At 43.0% G+C, this 23,081-nt stretch overlaps 2 protein-coding genes across 5 annotated transcripts in view; one reads left to right on the top strand and one right to left on the bottom strand.

Moving 5' to 3' along the window:
- Window positions 1-2,016: 2,016 nt before the first annotated feature.
- On the bottom strand, window positions 2,017-2,772 carry LOC119154042 (translation initiation factor IF-2-like). The gene has a single exon (XM_037401198.1). It carries the CDS (start codon window positions 2,770-2,772, stop codon window positions 2,017-2,019), a length of 756 nt encoding a protein of 251 aa, XP_037257095.1.
- Window positions 2,034-23,081, top strand: part of TPST1 (tyrosylprotein sulfotransferase 1) — a 31,827-nt gene continuing 10,779 nt past the window's right edge. For 3 of the 4 annotated variants that reach the window (XM_037374820.1, XM_037374815.1, XM_037374802.1), the window contains exons 1-3: window positions 2,034-2,222; window positions 11,640-12,583; window positions 19,602-19,800. In XM_037374820.1, coding sequence (XP_037230717.1) covers window positions 11,739-12,583; window positions 19,602-19,800 — 1,044 coding nt within the window. In that variant the 5' untranslated portion in view covers window positions 2,034-2,222; window positions 11,640-11,738. Of the gene's footprint in view, window positions 2,223-10,226; window positions 10,321-11,639; window positions 12,584-19,601; window positions 19,801-23,081 lie in introns of those variants that run through there. The other variant, XM_037374809.1, reaches the window with a different exon arrangement.

Raw genomic sequence — 23,081 nt, 5'->3', positions numbered from 1 at the left:
GTGTGAGTCACAGTTAAAGCCATAAAAGCAAAACCAATAAAGCGATCTGGAAAGTGCTGTTTAATGATCGAGGCAAACTTACTGGAAACAGAATCCGGACTTTTTTGTCTTTAAACCATTAGTTCAAATCTATCCACGTTGGGAAGCAAACAACATTTATTCCTCATCGATAGCTGTCAGAGGGAAGAAATTTGAAGGGGATTTTGCCACCTGAAGGGAACTGCTGGTTCCTCCGTGCTTCCAGCAGCGCCCTGAGCACGTCTGAAAAGGCTGAAGAGGTGGCCTTGGATCTCAGTTTTTACAGAGCAGAGCTTTTCCCACCATGAAACACTTGCCACTGCCCTGGATGCGGGTATCTGCTCGCACGGCTGCCTTTGCTTAATCATCTCAGCAATTAGAACATGCACGAGCCGCACCGCATCCCCCGCTCCTGCCAGTGATGCCTCTCCATCCCCTCGGTGAAGCTGGAGGCAGGACATGCGCTTATCCATCCCGGCTCCCCAGGCAGTGCCGGCAGCGAGCGCCGGCACATCGGTACCAGTGGAAACCACGTCCTGACAGGCTCATAAAAGTTTTATGCTCGGCGCTTTGCAAGGGCTGTGAGCCGTGAGGTAATGGGCTGTGATTAACTCGTTCACCCTGACGGTATCGCTGTCAGCTCAGGCTCCATCGCTCCGCATCCCGTGAGGCCGGGCTGACGACAAAGCCCAGCCGGTTAGCTGCCCAGTTGCGCGGGATGGGTCCCGTCCCTCCGGGAGGGAGAGGGGCTCAAGCCTGATTTTAGGGCTTTGGAGATGAAGAGGGGATGTTCTCCCACATGGCGGTTTCCATCCTTTTGATACCAAGGACTTGCTGCCCGCGCTGCTTCCCAGCCCCGGCATCCCCAGTGGTGCTCAGCTGCCAGCCGCGTGCTGCGGTGACAGCAGAGGGGACACCCAGCCACAGGGGGGTCTGGGGGGCAAAGAGCACCAGCATCCGTTGGGAACCAGCGGGGATGAGCATCAATTCCCACTGCTCATTGCAGAGGCAGCTTCTCCTGGGCTGAATTTTGGCCTGAAGCTGTTGGGTTTTTCCCCTCATTTGGCAACACTGGGGGAATGTCCCATGGGATTGTTCCCTTGAATATGACCCTGGGTGGGGGTGGGGTGGCGGTTTGTTGGCAGCTGGGCCACAGCTCCCGTATGTAAAGAAATACATTCTTCAGTTTGAGTCAGCTTTTACGTATCGCTCCATTAATGTTAACGAGTCAGATTCCACCCATTTTCCTGCCCCTTAGGGGTAACAGCTGTCCGTCTTTCCGCGGGGAGCACTGGCGAGGGAGCGGCCGGGATGGCCTGAGGCCAGTCTTGGTGAGAGGTGGATTAATGTACAGATGTGGCTCCACCTCTGGGGCCCAAGGGCTGGTCCAAAGCATCCATAGGCCAGAGGAGCCGGGAGATGTGCCAGCAGCCAGCCTGGCCTGAGCCTGATGCTGTTCCAGCTGTTCCCACAGCTGCACACCTGGCGGGCACACGAGAGGCATGTGACACCCATGCACGCTGTGCGCCGAGGCGGTTGCAAGGGGGAATTGTGGATTTTCGGGGCGGCTGGGGCAGGTGCAGCCCCTCCCCCCGGGGGAGGGGGTCCCTGTGCTTTGGGTGGCCCCGGCCGGGGGCTGGTGGCGCGGACCCATCCAGCAGGCACAGCTGGCCAGCGGCCCGGCCCCATACACCTTCGCCCGGGTGGCCTGTGGGGCCGGCGGGGCCAGGATCCAGCTGTTCCCAGCATCTGTCTGGCGCAGCTGTGCAGGCGCTGCTGCACGTGGGCTCCTCCAGATGCTCACGTGGCGCCACCGCCCAGATGGGCGCGCGGGCGCCCCGCCCCGCCCCGCTCCAGCTGCGCGCTCCAGCTGTTTCCCGCCGCGCCCGCGAGGGGTTAAAGGCCCCGCCCCCCCGCCGCCCGCTCCCGCCCCCTCCAGCTGTCAATCCGCAGCGCCGGCCCAACCGCGTCCCGCGACACATCGAGGCCCGCGACCAATCAGGGCGTGGTTGTGATTTCCATGGCAGCCGCAGCGGCGCGGCTGAGGGGAGGCGGCGGCGCGGCCGGTCCCGGTGCCGGTGCCTGCCCCCTGCCATGGTGCCTGAGGGGAGCCGCGGCGGCGGGGCGGCGGCGCTGCTGCTGCTGCTGCGCGGCTCCAGCCCGGCCCTGGCGGCGGCCGCGGCGCGGGGGCGGCGGCAACGCAGGTGAGGAGCCGCTGCCCGCCGCGCACCTGAGGCGGGAGGCGGCGGCGGAGCGCAGCGGGGCCGGGGCGCGGCCGTTCCCCCCCTCACGCCCCGGCGGCGGCCCCCGTGCCCCGCCTGGCGCTGGGGCGGCTCCGGTGCTGCCCGAGCCGCTGCCTTTGTCGGCCGGGCTGGGGGCGGCCTGAGGCGGCGGCGGGGAACGGGGCGGCCGCGCGGTGCTCGCGTCCCTCAGGCGCCGCCGCCGGCCTCGGGGGGACCGTGGCGGGACGCGGCCGTGCGGGCATCGCGGGGGGGGGGCGGGCCGCCTGGGGCCGGGGCCGTGCCGGTGCGAGGGCAGGTTCCCGCCCGGGCGGGTCACCGGCTCGCGGGGCGCCCGGCGGCGGCGCCTTTGTTCCCGTGACGGCGGGTGCCCGCGGACACGGGGGACACGGACACCTCCGTGGCGTGGGACAGCCGCCCTGCGTGTAGGCGGTTTCACCGTGGGTTTACAGCCGTTAACCACCGCCTCGCAGCCGGCGGCGGGGTCGCTGCCGGTGTTGCTGGCAGGAGCCATTTGCGTGTGCCGCCGCGGCGGTGCGGGGCGGTGCGGGTCTGCGCGGCGCTGGGCCCTTCGGGCGGTGCGGTTAAGCAGCTTGAGCCTTGGAAGCGCCTCGCTGGGTAACGGATTTCTCTAGATTTCTGCTCCCATTAGTTGCACGGTAAAAAAGGATGATAAATAGAACGTGTAATTTTTATTCACCTTCACTAAGAAATAAGCTGCAAGTCACCTGATGGAAAGCACCTTTCTTTCCTGTGCCGAAATCCCACTTGGAAGGCACGGCGCACATAAAAATGCACAGAACGGTAGCTCGCATGCTATTAATGTACTACTGATGTTACACCCCCACCCCCCCACCCCCCCCCCATTATTTTTTTTTTTTTGGAACATAAAGAGCTAGAAGTCTATGTGCGTTGCCAATAAAATTCCACTGTGGAATTGTTCTCCAGCCGTTACCGTAGTGCTTAACCAATGCTGTGTATTCTTGTGTAACCGAGCGCGTGTTGGTAACTCTTGTTTTTGGCCAATATGCAAATCCAGATCATTTGCTGTACTTATTTTATACATAGGCAAAGAAGAATGTGTAGAGTTCTTTGCTTTCATTTGAAGCAGAACATTTTAATTAGCTGTGCTTTAAACTCATTTTAGAGTTCTTATGAATATACTGATTTTGGAGAGCTAACCTTATTTGCAGTTTCGGATCTGGTACGTTTTTTCTCTTGCTTGTTAAGAAAGCCTGTGTTAAATCCAGAGGAAAGATGAATACTTCTGAGTTTCTCTTTACACACCCATGTATGTATTTTCATGTGCATATCTATATATCTGTCTAGTGGAGGATTATGAAGAAAGCTGGGTGGTTGGTTTATTGGGGGGGGGGAGCATTTAGCTGGTAAAAGGGTACAGCATGCTTCATCTTTTACTCCTATTGATTATATAAGGGAAATGCATAAATATGAGCACATCTTTTTTTTTTTCTACTCATTGTAATGTGATTGCACTAGAAATTGTGGAATTATTACATAGTTGTATGCGGTCTTCCCCCATACGGCAACCTTGGATTCAGCAGTGGCCTGTGGCCGTGAAGGTTAATTTGGCCTTTACAATTTTTTAGCACTTTGGATTAAAACCCAAACAAAACAACAACAGAGTGTAGGTTCAAGGGAATGCAAATGTGTGAACAGCATTCCTGTAGTCCCTGCAGTGCGAACTGTAAGGGAGTGTTGTTCTCACATCTGCGTTTCCTTATACTGATTTTGTCCAACTTTGCCCCATCAATCTATTTGTCAGGCTGCCGTGCATGAAGACAGGCTTTACTAGGTCTAGTTGGCTGTCTTACATCCCAGGTGCTTTCCATCAGGTGACTTACTGCTTATTTCTTAGTGAAGACGAATAAAAATTACATGTTCTATTTGTCATCCTTTTTTACTGTGCAACTAATGAGGGGAGAAATCTAGAGAAAACAGCTGCAGGGCTTGAGAGCCATGACAACTTAAAAAGCTGAAGGAGGATTTGGTACTCAAGGCATCTTGATTTTTATTTCTAGCTTTGCTGTGTATTTTGCTTGGGGTTTGCTTGCTTGTGTTGTACTTTGACATTCCTCTCGCAGATTCTGTTACGTGACTGGTACATGATATCTGGTCATTAAGGTGATTGTGCAAACACTGCTTTGAAGGCATAAAAATGCTTCCCTAATACTTAAATTATTTTTGGAACAATCTTCTAAATGAGCCTATGACAGCTTGGATAGCTGCTTGAAGTGGTATACAGTGAATATTTCAGTTGTGCTCTTGGTGTTGTAGCCATACCATTATCATGTAACTGTTAGCTTTCCTATGCAATCTTCTTTGTGGTGAGCAAACACAAACGACCAGAAACAAACCAGTTCGTTGAAGGGAAGGTTTTATGGAATTCCTTCCTTTTGGCTTTCATTTAGGAAGCTGAAAGAGTAACATTGCATGTAAGGGCATCTTACTGGGACTACTTGATAAGCCTAATATAGAACTTCCTCTAAGAAATACCTAGTCTCCAGTTTTCTAAATGTATATTGTCGTGAAGGTGATCCTTGAGAATTTTCAGTACGTGTTGCCTTTCCAGTATTTATTTTTTACAGAGGAAAAGTGAAGGTGCAGGAAGAGGCAAAGAAGATTCTAATGCAGTTGACATTTGCTTCTTTAAGTCATAGCAGCGTTTTCATTTTTCCCTTTACAGTCAAGAGCAGAGAAGAGGGTGACAGTGGGTAACAACAGTTCAGGATTTTTTTCCATTCAACTTGGCTACCTTGGCACTGTAAAATGGATTTCCTCTGCAGATTTATACCACAAGCTTTAGGTGTCATAGTCGGACTGTGGTTTTGCACCTAAAAGCATCTCTGAACTGTGAGAATCTTCTGTTTCTGGAGTCTGTACTTTGGAGTTTACTGCATAAAGCTCTGTGTGTGTGTGTGTGGTCATAGCCCCAGAAACTAGGGGATTGAGTAGACCTCCTAAGCAGGAGAAGAAAATCATAGGAACATGGTAGGAAAAAATGAGGGTAAACTGTAAAAAGAGTGTGAGGGGAAAGATGGCTTTCTAATAGTATGAACTCTAGCATTCTTCCCCTTACCTCTGTCTTGCTCCTGCTCTCCAGCACAGGTGGGAGGGCACAGCGTTTGGAAAAGGATGCCAATGAAGCCTGACGGCCTGCTGACACAGAGCTGAGTGTGATCTTTCCTCCTGGCAAAGTTCTCGAAGCATTGAGGTCAAACACTGTGATGAACACTTGGGCAGATGCAGGAACAAGATACACTCCACAAAAGTCTAAGCTGTACTACTGTACTTGCTCTTCCTAGAAAGAGATCTAGTTATTGGAATCTGAGCCAGAAGTTCAAGAGGTGGAAGCAGAGGATAAGCTAGTCATTGAAAAATGCTTTATATGTATGTGGGTTGGGGTTTGGTTTTGATTTTTTTTTTTTTTTTGAGATGAATAATGCCAGTATTGCTGTCCTGTCAGTTTAGCCTTGGAAAAAGCTGCCTGGTTGAACATGAGCAGGGAGGTGGTCATCTCTCTCTCCAGCCTCCAAAGTGAAAGTCTGAGCTCTAGAGCTTATGAGGATTCCTTATTACTGGGTGGTAGTGGATCATCTTTTTTCCCCTGGCAGGGAGTGCTTTAAACAACAAAACCCGGACTGTTCTAACATCAAATACAAATGAATGACTCGCCTCTTGGCTATGCTAAAAATCTTCAACATTTTTTGGATGAACTTGAGGAAAAAGGTCTTGACCTGCTGCATGTAGCAGGAGGGAAGGCGGGAGAGAGAATTAGTGTGTGCAGGAGATGGAAACAAAGCACTCATTTTTGCTTTGCTAACATCATCTTGTGGCTGACTCATAGACCTGACTTTTCTGGGAATAAGGTTCAGTTACATGCACTTCTGCTTAGCTATACTTTCTTGAGTGAAACTTGTAGATCCTAACAATTTTTTGTTTGTTTTGAGTTACACTTTTGAGTTACACTTAAATTCTTCTAGGAATTCATTTTAGTCTGTCGTTTGAAACTGCTAAAGGCCTTTTCTACCATTGTAGCCATCTCCAACTTCTTCAGCTTATGACTGTGTTGTGTGTGTGGGGGGGTTGTATTCGTTTTGGGTGCAGTTTTTTTTATTTTGTTTTGGGGTATTTTTATTAAAAGATATCTCTGCTTTTAGGTGGAACGGCACTCTTCTCAGGTCACAGTGGGTAAAAACACCAGTTTCTCAATGCTCTGTTTAAATGCTGAGGAGGGATTGCTGATTCCCCTGTTGTGATTTTTAAATGCTATCAATTTAGTTACTGTTAACAGCAGAACATTAATGACTTGTAATAATGCTTCAGGTTGACAGATGTGATCCAGAGCGCTTACTCACGTAGAGGAGGGAGAAGGTGGGGTTTATGTGCAAGCTACTAGGAGGGCAGTAACTTCCATATGTCATACTTGTCCCAAAGAGCTTTATCTGACAGGATGAGGGGGAATGGCTTTCAGCTGAAAGGGCAGATGTAGATTAGATATTAAGAAGAAATTCTTCACTGTGAGGGTGGTGAGACACTGGCACAGGTCACCCAAAGCTGTGGATGCCGCATCTCTGGAATTGTTCAAGGCCAGCTTGGACAGGGTTTTGAGCAACCTGCTCTGGTGGAAGGTGTCCCTGCCTGTGGTGGGCAGTTGGAACTAGATGATCTTTAAGGTCCCTTCCAACCCAAACTATTCTTGTGATACGCAGCTTCAGGCACAGGAGGGGGTTTGCTGGCTTGTAGAATAGAACAGTTTGCAGAGAGGTGCTGCTTCGGACTGCTCCGCTGTTGGTGTCCTGACATACAAAGCCCTGGTCTTGCCAGTTTATGGCAGCTGCATGCTCCAGGTATTGCTTCCAGGCAAAAAAACCCAAACCCAAACCAGCTAGTAAAGAAGGTCGTAGGAGAGCTTAACACTAGCTTTTCATGGTCTTACAGCCTTTGGCATCTTTAGACTTACCAAAAGAAGTTATGGCAACAAATGAATGTATTTGTGGTTGATTGGTGTGGGGTATTTTGTCACCTGGATGGGGTTTTGTTTTTGTAGGAGTGGTCAGTGCTTAAAGCAGTTCAGGAAACCAACTCCAGACTGCAATGCTTATTTGCATTCACAGCTGGAATTGTGCTGAGAGTGAGTCACCATTCTGCTTTACCCAGCCTGTGAATTAAGGATTTCAGCCTTCAGTCAACAGGCTTTCCTCTGATACTGCTTGTTTTTCTGCTTGGTTCTGAGAGCTGGTGCTGGGTGTTGACTTGTTTCATTTTTCAAAGTGATAGGCTAACAGAAATGATCAGAGTAAAACAATTGATGTGCTCGGCCTGTTTTTCGCTAATGATCATCTACCTGGCTTTTATATTTGAGGAACATTAGTGACTTCAGGGAGTAGATTTTAGTTTGAAAGATGAAGGTCCTTGTGGAGGGTTTGTTCCCCACCCCCAGCAAATGAGTTTTATGGAATTTACTCAGAATTGAATAATGTCAGGAATTGTGTGAAGTGTAAGTATTTTCAGGTTGGCAAAACACTGTTTCTGTTGTGTTAATTCCTCTCTCACATGAGTACTGACTTTAACTAAATCTTTTCTGTATCTAAGGCATTTAAAGAGATTCTATGTACTATTTGCTCGTTCTAAGCAGAGGAGTTTCCCCTTCCCTCATTGAAAGTTAGGTCTGCAAACTGAATCTATTCAGGAGAGAGACTTTCTGATTTTTGGTGCAATGAAAGTATTGACTGCATGATTTTTTTTTCATTCTTTGTTTTTGAGCACTGTTCAGATGACCTCTGCATAAATTTCTGAGACTTTATTTCTTTTAATGTCCAGATACTTAAGGTACAGTTAAATCCAGCTTTTCAGCAAGGAGAGAGGTATTTAAGTAGAATGAAACTTGTTACAGAGGATGACTTAATTATAAGAGAGTCTGGCCAGGAGTGTGAGATGGCTTCTTGGCTTTTTCATATAAAAAGTGAATTAATTCTTAAGTTACAATTCCAGTTTAATTTTGGTAACAAAGGCTAAAAGCTGAACTTTGAGTGTAGTATTGTGACAACTGTTGATTGGAATAAGCTTTACTAGTGTGAAGGGGCTAGACATTCTCTCACAGCTCGGCGACTGGCTCTCTTGGATGCACTGCAAGAGAAAACAACTGCTGGGACAGATGCCTGTGTTAGGAATTCCCTTCCTCCCTTCTTCTGCCCCCGCACTGCTGTGGTGTACATGGAAATTCAGTCCTCTGCCTGCCTGCTGCTGGCTGGTTGCACGGGCTCTTGAAAGGGGGACTGCAAAGCGCAAGAAGGCCCTTCTTGCCTTTTGGCGTGATACAATTCACAAAAAAGGGAAGAGTTGCGGCACAATCTGCGGGGCAGCCTGCCTGCGACGTCTGACCAGTTTGCAAAGGCCGGCGGGCTGCTGAGGGATGGGGCTGTGGAGAGTCTTGCTCAGGTGGTGGCTTCAGAACTTCTGAGTTCATGACTGGATTTGCGTGGAGGACAAGGTGAAGTGAATAATGTTCTGGAGAGAGGGCAGAGGGTAGGCATAAGCATGTTCTTCCTTCAGGGATGTGTCGTGCCTTGCTGACAGAGATGGAAAAGCTTTGAGGAAGCCAGTCATTTAAAGTGTTGGCGGTACCACAGTGCTTGGAGCTCCTTGCAATTAAAAGCATCTGTGATTCGTACTGTTCAGCGAGTTATTTCAGCCCTGAAAAGCAAGCTCTTATTTAAAATTTCAATTAGAGTACTAATTTCATTTGAATTTTGAGAGGAAGAGTCACTTTTCAGCCTACCTCATCTGAAAAATCCAAAGCTGTTGAAGTACAGAATACAGGTAAAACAACTGTCTCTATGTAAAGTGTTATGAACAGAAAAAATAAAGATACGGTGTACAGGCTGGCATGACCAGATCAAGTAACTCGGGTAGCAGGGTTATCTATGCCAGCGTTGGCTGTAACCCACTGGTATTCACTGCAAGACTTGACATATTCTTAGTCTTCCTTGTCTAGATTGGAATTCAGCAGACAGATTCTTAAGTCTTTTGTTTCTATCTAAAAGTTTTGTTCAGATTCATATGCCTCTCCAGAAATCATCTAATATAGTCTTTGTTTTTCTCATCTGTAAAAGTGAAAATTATTGTTAAATAATGCAATTTTTAAGAATCCTAAATGAAAAAATATTCATGAAACCCCCTGTTTTTATTTTGTGTATCTTGGGGTTTCAGACTTAATCTCCTGTCATTGCAGCTTGGAAAAATAACTTTTAGAATTAAAAAGAAGGGGCATATAAAATATTCAGTAATAATCTGTTAGAATTAAGGGCTTGCACAGCTAATACATGCCTAATTTGTTTTCAGAAACTGAGTTACACTATGATTGTAGAAAATAGTACCATAAGTACCATACCTCTTTGGAAAAAAAAAAACTTACAGGAGAAAAGTGGTGGCTTTTGGTGTGATACAATTCACTTTACTTCACATAATAGTTATATTGAAAAATTGTTCTGTCACAGAATAATCATTGCTGCTTGAATTGTAGATTAGAAAGCAGAATGAAAGCCATGTTATTGATACCTCACAAAGTAGGTGAGTGGTCATCCTTGATTTGACTCTCTTCCTTTTTTTGTAATAGGTCTAAGGGTTTAAAATGGGGTGATTTATTTAAATGTGATATTGCAGAACCAGAGGGAAAATTACACTATGACCTAAGTTATTTTTCATAGCATATTTTTCTATTCCATGTTATAAACATGAAATTATTATAACTGTAAAACTCACTAATGTGGGCTGCCATGATGCTATATAAAACATAGTTGCCTTACTCTTAACTGTCAGTTGTTTTTTTTTATTTGCTAGTGGGTTCTTGCCATAAACCTTTCTGTGTAGTAACCATATACTCCAGTTCTTAACTGTGAAGTGCTACGTTTTATCTTTGAAGGAGAAGACTTGCTGTCATACCAGCAAAAAAGTTACCTAGATGAAGCAGAAGAGACTAAAAGAAAGAGCAAGCTTACCAGCACTGCTTTAAAAAGAATCCAAACCTTCCTATTTGAAGGTAGAACATAGTGTGTACCTTATTCTGGCAGTGCTTTGTTACATGGCTTAAAATTATGCAAGGCTTTATTTTTTCCCCTCTTTCCCCTGGGGTGCTGTTTGAGAACAGGATCTATTTTTCTTTCTTAATTTATTCAGTTTTTCAGTATTTCACTAACATTTCTCTGGAGTTCAAAATGCTGCATAAGATGGGGGGGGGGGTGTTTTTTAATCAATGGAATAATGATTATGGTTATGTTGAGTTTGGGTGGGTGTTTTGGGGTTTGGTTTGTTTTGGTTTTTTTTTTTTTTTTTTGAGCGAGATATCTCCAAGGACCAAATTTTAAGTAAAGAAAACAGTAAAGGAGAAAGTCAGGATGAAATAATTAGTTTTCTTTTGCATATCCTGCTTTGTATTGTCTGGATACTGGAATGGATGAAAATTTTTAAGTCTGCATGAGTTGGTTCTTCTTTTGTTGTTGTTATTATTTAAATGAAGACTGATCTGAGTTTTGATCTTAGTCAGCTTTAATCCTGGATTGTGTTTGTAGCTTTTATGACTGTACACTTTTTAATTAAAGCTTCCCTTGAAGTAAAAATTGAAGTTTCCCTTACTTGCTGCAAACTATTTTTCTTCATTGCTTAAAGGCCTTGATCAAAAATTGAATACTATCAGTGTTCATATATAGCTGTGAAACATCTCTTACTGTAGTCCTGTATGCTGTGAAGGAAATGGAGCATTTCAAGCAAAACAGGAGATAATGTAGTTATGTGAAAATGTGACGATGAGCAGGATGCTGCTACTGTCTGTTCAGCAAGCGAGACTTATTCTGGCGCTTAAAATTCTTCTGTGACTTCTAGTGTGATTTGTGTGGCATGTCCTGTTCGTTTGTTTTATCTAGGTGACTCTGGCTCAGGGAGGCTGTTCTTTTGAGTGGTTTTTGCCGTAAAACCTCAAGTAAAGAAGAGTGGTTTCTTAATAATTACTTTTTTAATGTGTAGAGTCCCATATAAATGATGTCTTTGCCTTACTGTAAAGTTTGGCAGTAGCTATCCAGTGGTAGAATTCCTTCAGATGTATTTAAAACATACCGGATAACTTGTATGTGAATAGTAATTGTAGCAGTGAATCTAGTTATGTTTTGTGTTGCTTCTGTGTGTAAACAAAAAGGCTTTTTATTAGGGGATGATCACGTTTGGGCTTTGCATTTACTAGTCTTAATGTAATACCGGGAGTTAGTAGTTTTATCAAGCGCTGTCAGGTATTTCTGTTGTTGGTTTGTTGTAGTCGTTCTTAACAAAGTTCTAAATTTTTTTTTTTTCTTCCCCCCTCCTCACCAGACCTTAATTTATTTTGGATTAGGATTCCCATGACATGTGAACTAGAAGATGATATGAAGTAGAAGGTCTCTTTATTTTGAAGGGACAGTCTTTATCAAAATGGTTGGAAAACTCAAACAGAACTTGCTCTTGGCATGTCTGGTGATCAGCTCGGTGACAGTGTTTTATTTGGGCCAGCACGCTATGGAGTGTCACCATCGAATCGAAGAACGCAGCCAGCCTGTGAGGATGGAAAGTGTGCGAAGCACAGTAAGAACTGCTTCCAACGTGAATGCAAGCAAAACCTTTGCTTACAACAAAGACATGCCTCTAATATTTATTGGAGGAGTACCTCGAAGTGGCACTACCTTAATGCGTGCCATGCTTGATGCCCATCCGGATATTCGATGCGGAGAAGAGACAAGGGTAATCCCACGAATTCTGGCAGTTAAGCAGATGTGGGCTAGATCAAGCAAAGAGAAGATCCGACTGGATGAAGCTGGAGTCACAGATGAGGTTCTGGACTCAGCCATGCAAGCGTTTTTATTGGAAATCATTGTGAAACATGGGGAGCCTGCTCCATATTTGTGTAACAAAGATCCTTTTGCTTTAAAATCCTTAACTTATCTTGCTAGAATCTTCCCCAATGCCAAATTTCTTCTAATGGTACGGGATGGTCGTGCTTCTGTGCATTCCATGATATCTAGAAAAGTCACGATAGCTGGATTTGACCTTAACAGCTACAGGGACTGCTTGACCAAGTGGAATCGTGCTATAGAAACTATGTATAACCAGTGTATGGAGGTTGGTTTTGAAAGGTGTATGCTGGTACATTATGAACAACTCGTATTGCATCCTGAAAGGTGGATGAGAACTCTCTTAAAGTTTCTTCGCATCCCATGGAACCAGGCAGTGCTGCACCATGAAGAAATGATTGGAAAAGCAGGGGGTGTTTCTCTGTCAAAGTGAGTATGAGCGTTCCTTCTTTACCTTGCATTGTTCTGAGAGGTAAAATAGTACATTTTGCATATGACAGACTAGTCATAACTTGGTTTCAGTTTTGTAGCTAATGTTGTCTTGGGAAGCTGATTTATGATGCATGTTACCTGGAACATAAGGATCATTGTTAATTAGTAAGTTGCAATCTCACATTGCTCCCACTAAACACTTGTCCCACTACCAAACTCTTAATTAATGGTTGGTCAAACCTGAATTTGGCTGTGTGGTATGAGCTTTACTTGTAATATAGCTTTGCTTTTCTCTGTGCACCAAAATAAAGGTGGACTGTTTTATCTAGACTGGTTTAGTCATCCTAGCAAGATCAGCTGTTTGATTTCAGGAACTTAAGTATTGTTGTCAATGCAAGAGCAGCCTTCAGGTTTTATTTGCCAAGAACATACTTTTCCAGGAAACATGAGAAACTGGTCCAACAAAATAGAAAGCAGAATTGGCGTGCTTTTCTGTCAGTGCAGCTAAAAGGACAAACTTTTTGAATAAAATTAACCTTGTAAGCAAATCTCTTGGTATTCTGTCTGTGCACCTGATTTAGCTGCTTTCAGAAACCAAAATCCAGGTCTGCTTAGAAAACCTAGATAGGTATTGTGAAAAGAAAAAAAAATTTCCAGTTAAACTACTCTGGTTTCTCTGCCACTATTTACAGCTGAAAAACTGAAATACAGAAGCTGGCTAGTCTTTACGCTGAGCTGGGGGAAAGGTTTGAATGTTTGAGTGTCTCTTCCTATTTTTGCTATGGCAGATACATCTACCAGATTGTCTTGTTTCAGTTTCTAAAATACTGATTAAAGAGCTCTATTTCAGCAGCAGGGCATGCCCAGTTAAATTCTTGGTTTCTGTTCTTTGAATATTCATCACTAGCCAAGTGTTTTTGAGTAACAGAGGCAGCTTGAACAGCAAGCAGCATGGGAAAGACATGTCAAACTGTTGAATACAGAGTGATTGTGTTTTTTAAAACCACGATTTTGAGAAATAAAAATTGGGTAAATTTGTTTATTTAATACTTTCAGGAGTGACTGCGTGGATTTTCTAATGTATTGTAGGGGGATACAATTTAAAGCAAACCCTAGAATTATTAATCAGCAGCTACAGAGATAACTTAAAACTCAGATAATGGTTATATATTTACAATCTGGAGGTTTCACATCACCATTCCCACTGAAGAAACACAGCCACCACCGTGGTGTTTGCAGAGCTATCAAGAAGGCATCTCAAACTGGTTTTTTTTGCTGTATGTATTTCTCGTTAGCCGATTGAAGCCCTCTGATAACGTTAACTTGAAGCAGTGAGTGTCCTGTTGTATGTCTCTACAAGCTGTATCTGCCTGTGAACTTCTCTTCAGTTACCTGTATCATGTTACTGCTTCACAGTGGCAGCTGAGGGGGGAGTAAACTTACTTTTACTGATATAAATAGGTGGTTGCTAAGGGTCTGTTAACTGTCCTGTGAAAATAACTGTGTGTAATGCCATTTCTAGTAAAATATTACTACTTTACAGCTTCCAGATGAGCATTTTAAAAAATTAATGGACCTCTGTACTATAAAACTCGGTAGCCATACTGAATTCATACAGTTTCAAGTAATGCTGCTTGCTAAATCTGGTGGAATGGGATGTGACGAGTTGAAAATACTTGTTCATGTCTCTAAAAATTAAGAAAATGGGTTGTTGAAAGTAAAAGGTGGCTTCATGTTTATTTTTGAATCAAACTTTCACATTTAAGACAAGTATGAAAGTGTTCTTGTGACCCTCAATTCAACCTGTCCATGGGATTCTTTATGCTCTCATTATCTCTCATGAGATGGTATGTGAAAGTACCTTACTATTTCAGAAGACTCTGGCAATAGCGGAAAAAGAATGGGTCATTAGTGTTATGTCTGTGATGGTTTTTATCTAATCATATACCCTTGAAATAGGTGGTGAGATTTGTTTTTCAGTTGCAAGAGACCTTTGTAATTTGATAATGATTTCAGTGAGTCAGTCTCCTGAGGGCTGCAGAAAAAAGTGAATATGACATTCTCTTTAGATGTCTGTTTTGTATATTTATATGATACTAATTGAAATTGTGTAGGGGCATTTGAGATTCCCCAATCTGATTTCCTTGTACCAGTTAAAACCTCCTGCTTTTGGCATCCCCGGCTCCCCGCTGCTCTCTTGTGTGCAACACAGTGCTGTGGACGGGGGTCCTTGCCCAGAGCAGGGGTAACTGCCCAGAAAAATTACTCCTTGAAAAGCTGCTTGCTAGATAGTTTACCAAGAACTTTAGTCTGCCACAGCTTATCAAATTTTGACAGCTGAACAAAATGCACCTTGTGTTAGACTTCTTGTGTTAGACTTCAGTTTTTCTTCTGTCAGGTTGCATTTGGCTTGTTCTCAGCTGCAGCAAAATTCTTTATGGCCTTGGGTGTGCATGGCAGTTACATTCCGGGTCAGGTTCTAACCAATGTTGTTCTCTTACGACTTCAGATTTCTCTTTGGGCTTACTGGAAAGTGCTCTTCATGGTGTGAATACTGTCGTCTTTCAGGTGAAACAACAGAATCTGGAGCAACAGAGCTGCATATTCTGATTAGCAGGTTTCTCCCACCTGACTTTCCAAAGGGACGGTGCTGAGGATCGCTTCAGAGATAACCAAAGGAAATTCAAAACACTGCCATCTATTGCAACTCTTGTCTCCTCACACAGCTTTAATTTACCACGTGCCTGGTACCAAGTGCTTCAGGCTGTTTCATAACAGTCTATTAAAATCAGAACACTCAAATTATATTACAGTTTTTACTGGCAGAAGGAGGATATCGCAAGTACCAAATAATCTGTACTGAAATCTGATGTTCGCTTAAAGGGTACCACTACATAAGCCTAGCCTCTGTAGCATAGTAGGGACAGTATGAAGATCTAGCTAATACCAGTTCCCTAGTTTTGGCAAGCTATTAGGTATGGTAGAAAACCTCTGAAATTGGAGAATGAACTACTGATACAATCTGCGAAGGCTGTGATACTGTGTAAAGGCTTAAGAAAATAAGCAGAGAAACCTGCCTTTTAATCATCTTCCACTCACTGTTAAGACTTTCAGATCTTTCAGACAGGCTCAGCATCTACTTCAGAGGCATGATGTCTACTCGGGTCAGGTCCAACATAAGATGCCAGGAGGTTTTTTTTTAATTGCTGGAGGATTTTTGAAAAGAAATCTGACGAGTTCTCTTTAAATACTTAAAAATATTTTGAGAAAGAGACTGCAGTATTGTTAAAAGATCTTTATAATGACATTATTACCTGGTAACAGAAAGTAAATGTTTAAGAATATATTCTTTGCTCCTCCAAAACCAAAGTTAACTCTGTCAGATGAAATCTGTATCAGGTGGAATGAGACTCTGGGTCAGTGTAAGATGTTTTATGTCCAGCTGTGTATGGAATTGAATTATGCATGCAGGTTGTTTCTCTTCCAGAGATGAGCTAGTCACCTGGCTTGCAGAATTCTTCAGGCAGCAAGCTGGCTGCGTTTTTCTCTTATTGCAAACTCAGAAACTCTTATGCAATAGTCTGTTAATAGCAATATTGGAAATATTAGATACTAGACAGCCTGTATTTAAGATTCTGACTTTGTCTGTTCCCCTGGCTGCTTGACTTGAGGCAACTGTTGGCTGCCTTACTCTCTTATCCTGCATTTGCTTAGTAATCTCTGTTTTTTTCTGATGCTGATGCAGCTCTAGCCTCACTGGTGTTCTATTTTACTTAGTATTTTCGCCCCTTGTTTTGGTTTTTATCCAGCTGCAAGGAGAAACGCTGTGCAAGGGTTTTGAAGATATGTGCTGCAGCATTTGTAGTAGCAGGAAACCTTCTGTGGTTTGAAGTAATTGCCAGCGTGGCTGTTGAAGGAATGTATTATGGCTGGACTACATGCTATAACTAGTATTGTTAATATAGCTCTGGCATTTGCCTCCTAACTGAAAACAGCTGTGGTGACCACTGATGCAAAGAAATGCCAACCCTTTTATAGCAATTTTTAATAGGCTTATTATGAAAATAGCTGTCTAGGCAAAATTACTTCAGAATATACTATTTTTGATACATACCTTTAACTTGATTCTAGTACAGATGTAGAAATATTTGGGGTTGGTCCTATGTTCCGTGCTACCAGCTGCTTTCAAAGCTGAAAGGGTTCCTGTGGTTTTGCAGTGGAGCCTGGAAGCACTGACCAGGCAGTGTTTGCCATATGCATACATAATCAAATTTGCCAAGACTTGGTACATTTCCTTGTTTTGCTCTATTTGCTTTTTTGAGTGTTTCTTTCCTCTTGTCCCCGATCTGTCTTCCTCCATATTCCTCAGATGTTCTTGGGTCTGAAGAATCTTTCCCATGAATTGTATTTTACTTTTCTTCCTGCCTTCACCGAAAGTATGGCAAAGGACTTAAACGGAAGACCAAATGTGGTATAGTATATTTTCTGTTTGAATTGGTGCCTGTGAGCAGCTAAATATAGTTCCCTGCTTATCTCTCGCCAGTTGTTAATCACCAGGAAATGTTTCATGTTGAGCTTATTGTTACCAAAGACTAAAATGACAGTGGGGTAAAACATAGATGTTTTAAATGTGCTTTTACTTCAGGAGGAGGTATCTACATGTGAATTAATTTAGGTCCTAACTGATGTATAGCACCCCTTACTTTGGGGTTCCAATAAGCTATCAGCTAAGCCTATTACCTGGTTCTCACAGTACCACCCTTACTTTAAAGGGTGGAATCAATCTGCAGCTTTGGGGAAGGGATTCTCGGCTTGGCTGGCTGTGGCTGAGAGGCAGAGGACCTTATGCTTCTCAAACACCTAGTGATACATTCTTCTGGGGGATCCCAGCCAGCATGGACACCTAATTGTTGTGGTGCTTTGTCCTCCACCTTGCCACTTTGAACTTCTGAAACTCAACTCTTAACAGCTGTTTTCTTTGTAATTTGGTGAAGTCAGATGCTTGTCTTCTAATTGGAAGGATCAAAAAGGTAATGCCCAGACTTTTTAATTTGCTATACAGACTTGTGATCTCAGGCCAATAGCCTGCAGGAAGGCTGCAACTGGGCTGCAGTTCCTTGGTCCCGAAATACCATTGTGAGTTCCTGCCTTTGGTTTGAGATACTGAAAATGGTTGAAGAGAGTAAGGCTGAAAACTCTGGGCGTTGTCTTACGGGTTTGTTTGTCAGGTGCTTACTCATCAGCTTCCATTAAACACCTTTGGCAGCCATCTGCGAAGGCCCTGCTTGCCAAGACAGTTTCCCCACGGGTGACCATTTCCCTGTCTGGTTTGTTCTTTGTTGATTGTGTTTAAAGTACTGAAGTCACTGACCTTCTGGCATTGTATGACTAACTTCCTTCCTCTGTCCTGGAAGAATTTTAGCTACAATGACACAAGGTAACGACTTGTGTTAAGATCAAATTGAGTTGATGACTGGCAGACATGCATAGTTGGTAATTTAAGGCTTGCATTGCACAGCACAATGTGCATCTGAACGGGGATGCCTTTTGCTATTGATCTCATGTTTGTTGTGCAACAATTCTTCAGCCTCTTCTTGGATTCATGAGGTTAATCAGGTAACTGTAATCAAACCTGTTCCTCTTCTAAGTTGATTGATGTCACTCTTGAGCAATTGGACTTTAGTTTGGGTTTCTGGACTCAGACTACTGGGAGTATTTCAGGAAATTTCCATTTCCTCTATTTTTCTCAAAAGATGTTTTCTCATGTTCTGCCTGCGATGTAACTGAAGAGTGAGCTGTCTGAGAACTCATTTGGATTTCTGTTCTCATTCTTTATCTTGTGTAGACGAGGTATTGGTGCTATACTTTGTACTGTTACTTTCAAGTATACCAATTTTATTTTCTGGGTTGTAGAGCTTTTTGAGATCAGAATTTTCTATGTTGTAAATAAGGCCTGGGAAGGATGATAGCTGCAACTGGATGCAACAGCTGTATATTTAGCATCAAGGTTGAGGGATGTAGCCAGCCAGCAGGAACTGCTGATATAGTGGCATACCATATGGTATTGCAATGCAGATGCAAATATTCCTTTAGGCAACTTGTATATGTATAGACCTGATTTTTAATCTGCCTTAAAGGAAAGATAAACCTTGATGTCCAAAATGCATGTGCATTCCTTCTGAGTTCAGAAAAAAAGTTTTAAATTACCTAGAGTAAAAACTTGCAGAGTTTTAAATAACTCGGCCTGTTCTGAGTCCTGCTGGCCTGTTTCAGAAATAAACACAGTAAAGAAATTGTACATCTTCTAAAAGAAGCAAGGAATGTGGGAAAACGAAGTGATGCCAGTTTTCTTTCCTTGACAAAAAAACCCCAACAAAAACACACAGCAAAACTAGGGTGCAATGAGTTTAGGACCATTGATTAAATAAGCAATGAATCAACTATTTTCTAAATACAGTGCATAAAGGCAAGTGCATAACCATACAGCAGTGCCGTAAGAACTGTGTAATGGCCAAACACTCAGTAAAGGAATGGTTATGAAAAATATTGCAGTTTATAGCTTTCTGTCATTTCCATAGGGCTATCTTTTATTTAAAAAAATGTTTAGTTACAGTGGTGGGGGAATAAATGGCATATGGATTTTTGTTTAGAATACAACTTCCAAGACAATGAAACAGCAAATGTGGGAATATGCCAGCACGGAAACAGCTTTAACTTTATACTTAACAGCTCTTGGCTTTCACTGCTGTCTTTATGTAAAGAACTTGCTTCAGTACATTCTGTGTGAAAGCCTAAACCAGGAAGCATGCGTGGATGTTGTGCTAGTTACTCTCGGTTTAGCTTTGCATAGTAAAACTTCGCTTCCCATCAGCTCTGCAGAAACATGAAATTTTCAGTGGGAAGGAAGAGGAAGGGGGGAAAAAACCTCGGCAAACAAAGCTAAAGGCCTTAATGCTAGCGAAGAAGCAAGTATTGGTTGGAATGCAAAATGTAATCTTTCTTTCTCCCTCGACAGGGTTGAAAGATCTACCGACCAAGTAATCAAGCCAGTCAATGTGGAAGCACTGTCAAAGTGGGTTGGGAAGATACCTGCTGATGTTCTGCAAGATATGCCTGTGATTGCGCCCATGCTAGCAAAACTGGGCTATGATCCATATGCCAATCCACCAAATTACGGAAAGCCAGATCAAAAAGTTGTGGAAAACACAAGGAGGGTAAGGCATTTCTGTGCATTTTAATTATTGTCCAGGTGGATGTAAACTATAGAGCAGGAGAGTTTTGTGTTTTGCTAGTTTTTTTTTAAAGTCTGTTTCTAATGCCTTTTGATACTTAGCAATATGTTTTCTTCGCTGTACGGGGAGGAAGGAAGAATTCTGTGGGACCTTGAGCACTGGAGGTCTGGCTCCTGCATCTTCAGTTTGGCTCACCTTCCTTTACTCCAATCTCAGGCTTGAGCTGTGTTCTTTGGTGTATGTAGCTGAACCTCTTTAAGTCATCTAGATAGTTGGGGAACTAGTTAGTAGTGGAAAAAAGCTAGCTTTCTCGCCTGAGCATCCAACTTGATTAGGCTCAGCTTGAGGGTTGGCAAAAGCTCTGTCACAAAATTACACCCCAGATACTTAGTCGAACTGGGAAAGTGACCCATGGAAAATGGCCCAAGATGTTCAAAATGTCAGACTTTCCAATTCTTTGCTGTCCTTTGTAGAACAAACAAAAGATGGAGGAAGGTCTGGTGCTGATTAACCTAAACTTAAGGATTTTAGTCTGAATTTAATGTTGTTGGAATTTGAGTAGTTAGGCTATACAGCTGTTTATCCCTGGAGGTATCAATTGAGAAGCTCATTACCATTGTTTGAAATAAGAATAATTAACTCTTTACTTCTGTTCTTTTGACAATGTGCACTTTATTAAAAGAAAGTGGCTTTTGCTGCTGCAGCAAAGTGATCATTGGAAGAACTGAATTAAACAGTTTAAAAGGACCATCTTCCACTAGCCTTCTGATATTAAAAAATACTTGGTTGGTATGCTGATGGGCTAGATACTAATTGGGGGGAAAAAATGACTTTTTTGTGAAGTCTCTAAACATTTCTGCATTGCTTCTTTTTAGAAGCCCTCCCTGGGAAACGTTTTTATTAAAGAAATAGCTGATCAGTGTATTAAAGGGTGGCAGGTTGACTATTTTAACAGTTGTTAGCTCAGCGTGGAAAGTATTACCTACCTTTTCTGGTGGGGATAGCGGTTAGCATTTTATAGGTGTCCTGGTACTTACTGTTTTAAAAGGCTCACAAACAAACTTTTATGCACTTAATTCAACCCCTTTAAATAAATAAAGAAAAGAAAAAGTGTGCAATACTACTACATGCAGCCTTGAAAACAAAATCCTCGTGTAACAACCCGTACATACTATAAGACTGTGACCTGGATCCAAATTTGTATTGTAGTGCAAAAATGTATTATATTAATAGATAATAATAAATTACTAATGTGTGGCAAGCTTAGAGTTGTAGAAATCATATGGATTTCAGTTGCTTACGGTTGGGTGGCTTCTTGAAATCTATTTCAGTTCAAAATGGAAGAGAGAAATTCAGGTAATAAAGCCACAAGCATACCTTTTAAAGAAAAAATTAAAGCCTAATTCAAAAGGCAAAAGTGTATTGAGGTTTTTTTTCACAAGTTTGTTTTGAAGCATAATTAGCTTGTTTACTAATGTTAAAAACAGCTGTGAAAAACTGAGGTTACTGTTATAATAGCTGATCCAAATATTGCAAGCATAGGGAACACTTGTTAATATTTTGACTGCTATTTTAATTTAATAGTTTTACTTACAGGCCAAGATAGCATTTTAATTTTGTTATTGTAGTACCCAACGTATATTTTCCTAGTCACTTGTCCTTTAACAAAATTAATTTTGCTTACAGTGTTTGTATAGAGAATGAGAGGGGTGTCTTGAATTAAGACTGAAATCTAAAAAAGCAAATGGGTAAAAGGTGGCTAATCTTTGAAACTTACAATATTCCTTTTGAAAATGGAGAAACATGTGGCTTTCAGAATGTCGTGTACCCCAAGGAGCCATTTAAAACGATGGCTCGGGTCAGTGTTCCAGTTTGCATTGGGATGGCTTGAATTCCTCCCAGTCATTTTGCTTTGTTTCCTCCCAGCTGGTTCCCAGCAAATCCCTGCTCAGACGGTGGGGTCCTCTGTCTTTCCTGTCACTATGGAAATGCTGATGTCCTGATTTCCTACGGTTTCCAGATTGAAGGTTTCCCAGCTCCCAGACCAGTTTGCTGCTTAGGTTTACCTAATTCTTGGGGCAGCAGGCTCATCACGTTTTCTGGAAGTGCCAGGCTTCCTGGCCGGTGTGCATCTTGCATAGTAAATTGCCAAAATGCTGACCACTGAGCTTGGCCTTAAACCAAGTTAGTTTTGAAATAACTAGTATTCTGGTTGGTGATCAGTGGGAGCCATCTCACTTCTGAAAAATGCTTTGCTTTGTTTTCCCCACGGCTTTGGTTTTATTTGGGGATGGGGGACAGATCCAAAAAAACTTAAAGGTGTTTGGGAAAACAGAGGGGGTGTGGAGAGAGGGTGGGAACTGTGATGTGTTAATTCTGCACATCAGGGAAAGCATATGCTGCCCTGGGGGTTTCCCCTCCTCTTCCGTGAACCTATGCTAATTTATTTCTTGCTGCTGCAGCTTGGAGAAAAGGCATTTATTTATATTTTTTATATGTATGTATATAAATAAAAAAATATATTTATCTAGATTTTTCCAGCCTTTAGGAACTGGCACTTGGCAAGTTAAGTGTCTTATTGCATGCTCTTAGCTGGTGAATTCGAAAATTCCTGTAGCACTACTTTTGTTCTGGCTCTCTTTAAATTTCTTCCCCTGGGATAGTCTTTCACAGAGGTCTGTACTGGGTACAGACCCAGTTGCTGGAATGAAGCTGTCCATATAAAATCTTCCCAAAGTTGCTCTTCAGTGCACGATAAGAATTCCATATAAATCTTGCATGTAACTTTATTGCTTCACTTTGTGTTTGGAAGCTATTCTGTTATATTTGTTGTCTTAGAACTTTAAACTGAACACAGAACCTGAACTTTATTCATTGAAAACAGGTAAAGTTTAGACTTCTAAAGCTGAACTGTATTGTGTTGATATAGTAACCCCTTAGAGTGGCTAACTTGAAATGATGTTGGATTCTGACACTTGTTACTCTAATACTGCCACAGTTTCTTAGTCCATTTAAAATTGCATGAGCTGGCACTTTAGGTGAAGGAAGTTACGCCCCATCTGGTAAACAGAAAGCAATAGTAAGGGGGAAGGACAGATCTTCTATTTGGGGATTTTTTTTTGTGTGGTTTTGAGTGGGGGAGTCTTTCAGTTTTGTGGGGGTTACGTAATACTGGCTTAAATTGATTGTGGAAGTTGCAACAACAGGGTGGAAGCCCAATACCACTGAAATTACTGTTGGGAGATTCTGGCTGCATCTAAAGA

The sequence above is a fragment of the Falco rusticolus genome, chromosome 1 (assembly GCF_015220075.1).
Source record: "Falco rusticolus isolate bFalRus1 chromosome 1, bFalRus1.pri, whole genome shotgun sequence".
NCBI lineage: Eukaryota > Metazoa > Chordata > Aves > Falconiformes > Falconidae > Falco > Falco rusticolus.
Note: the sequence above shows the minus strand (reverse complement) of the source record. Positions and strands in the feature narration are given on the sequence as shown.

Bases quoted from the DNA above. Each gene is read 5' to 3' on its own strand.
- LOC119154042 (XM_037401198.1), bottom strand. From the start codon at position 2,772: ATGGCTCCTGCCAGCAACACCGGCAGCGACCCCGCCGCCGGCTGCGAG.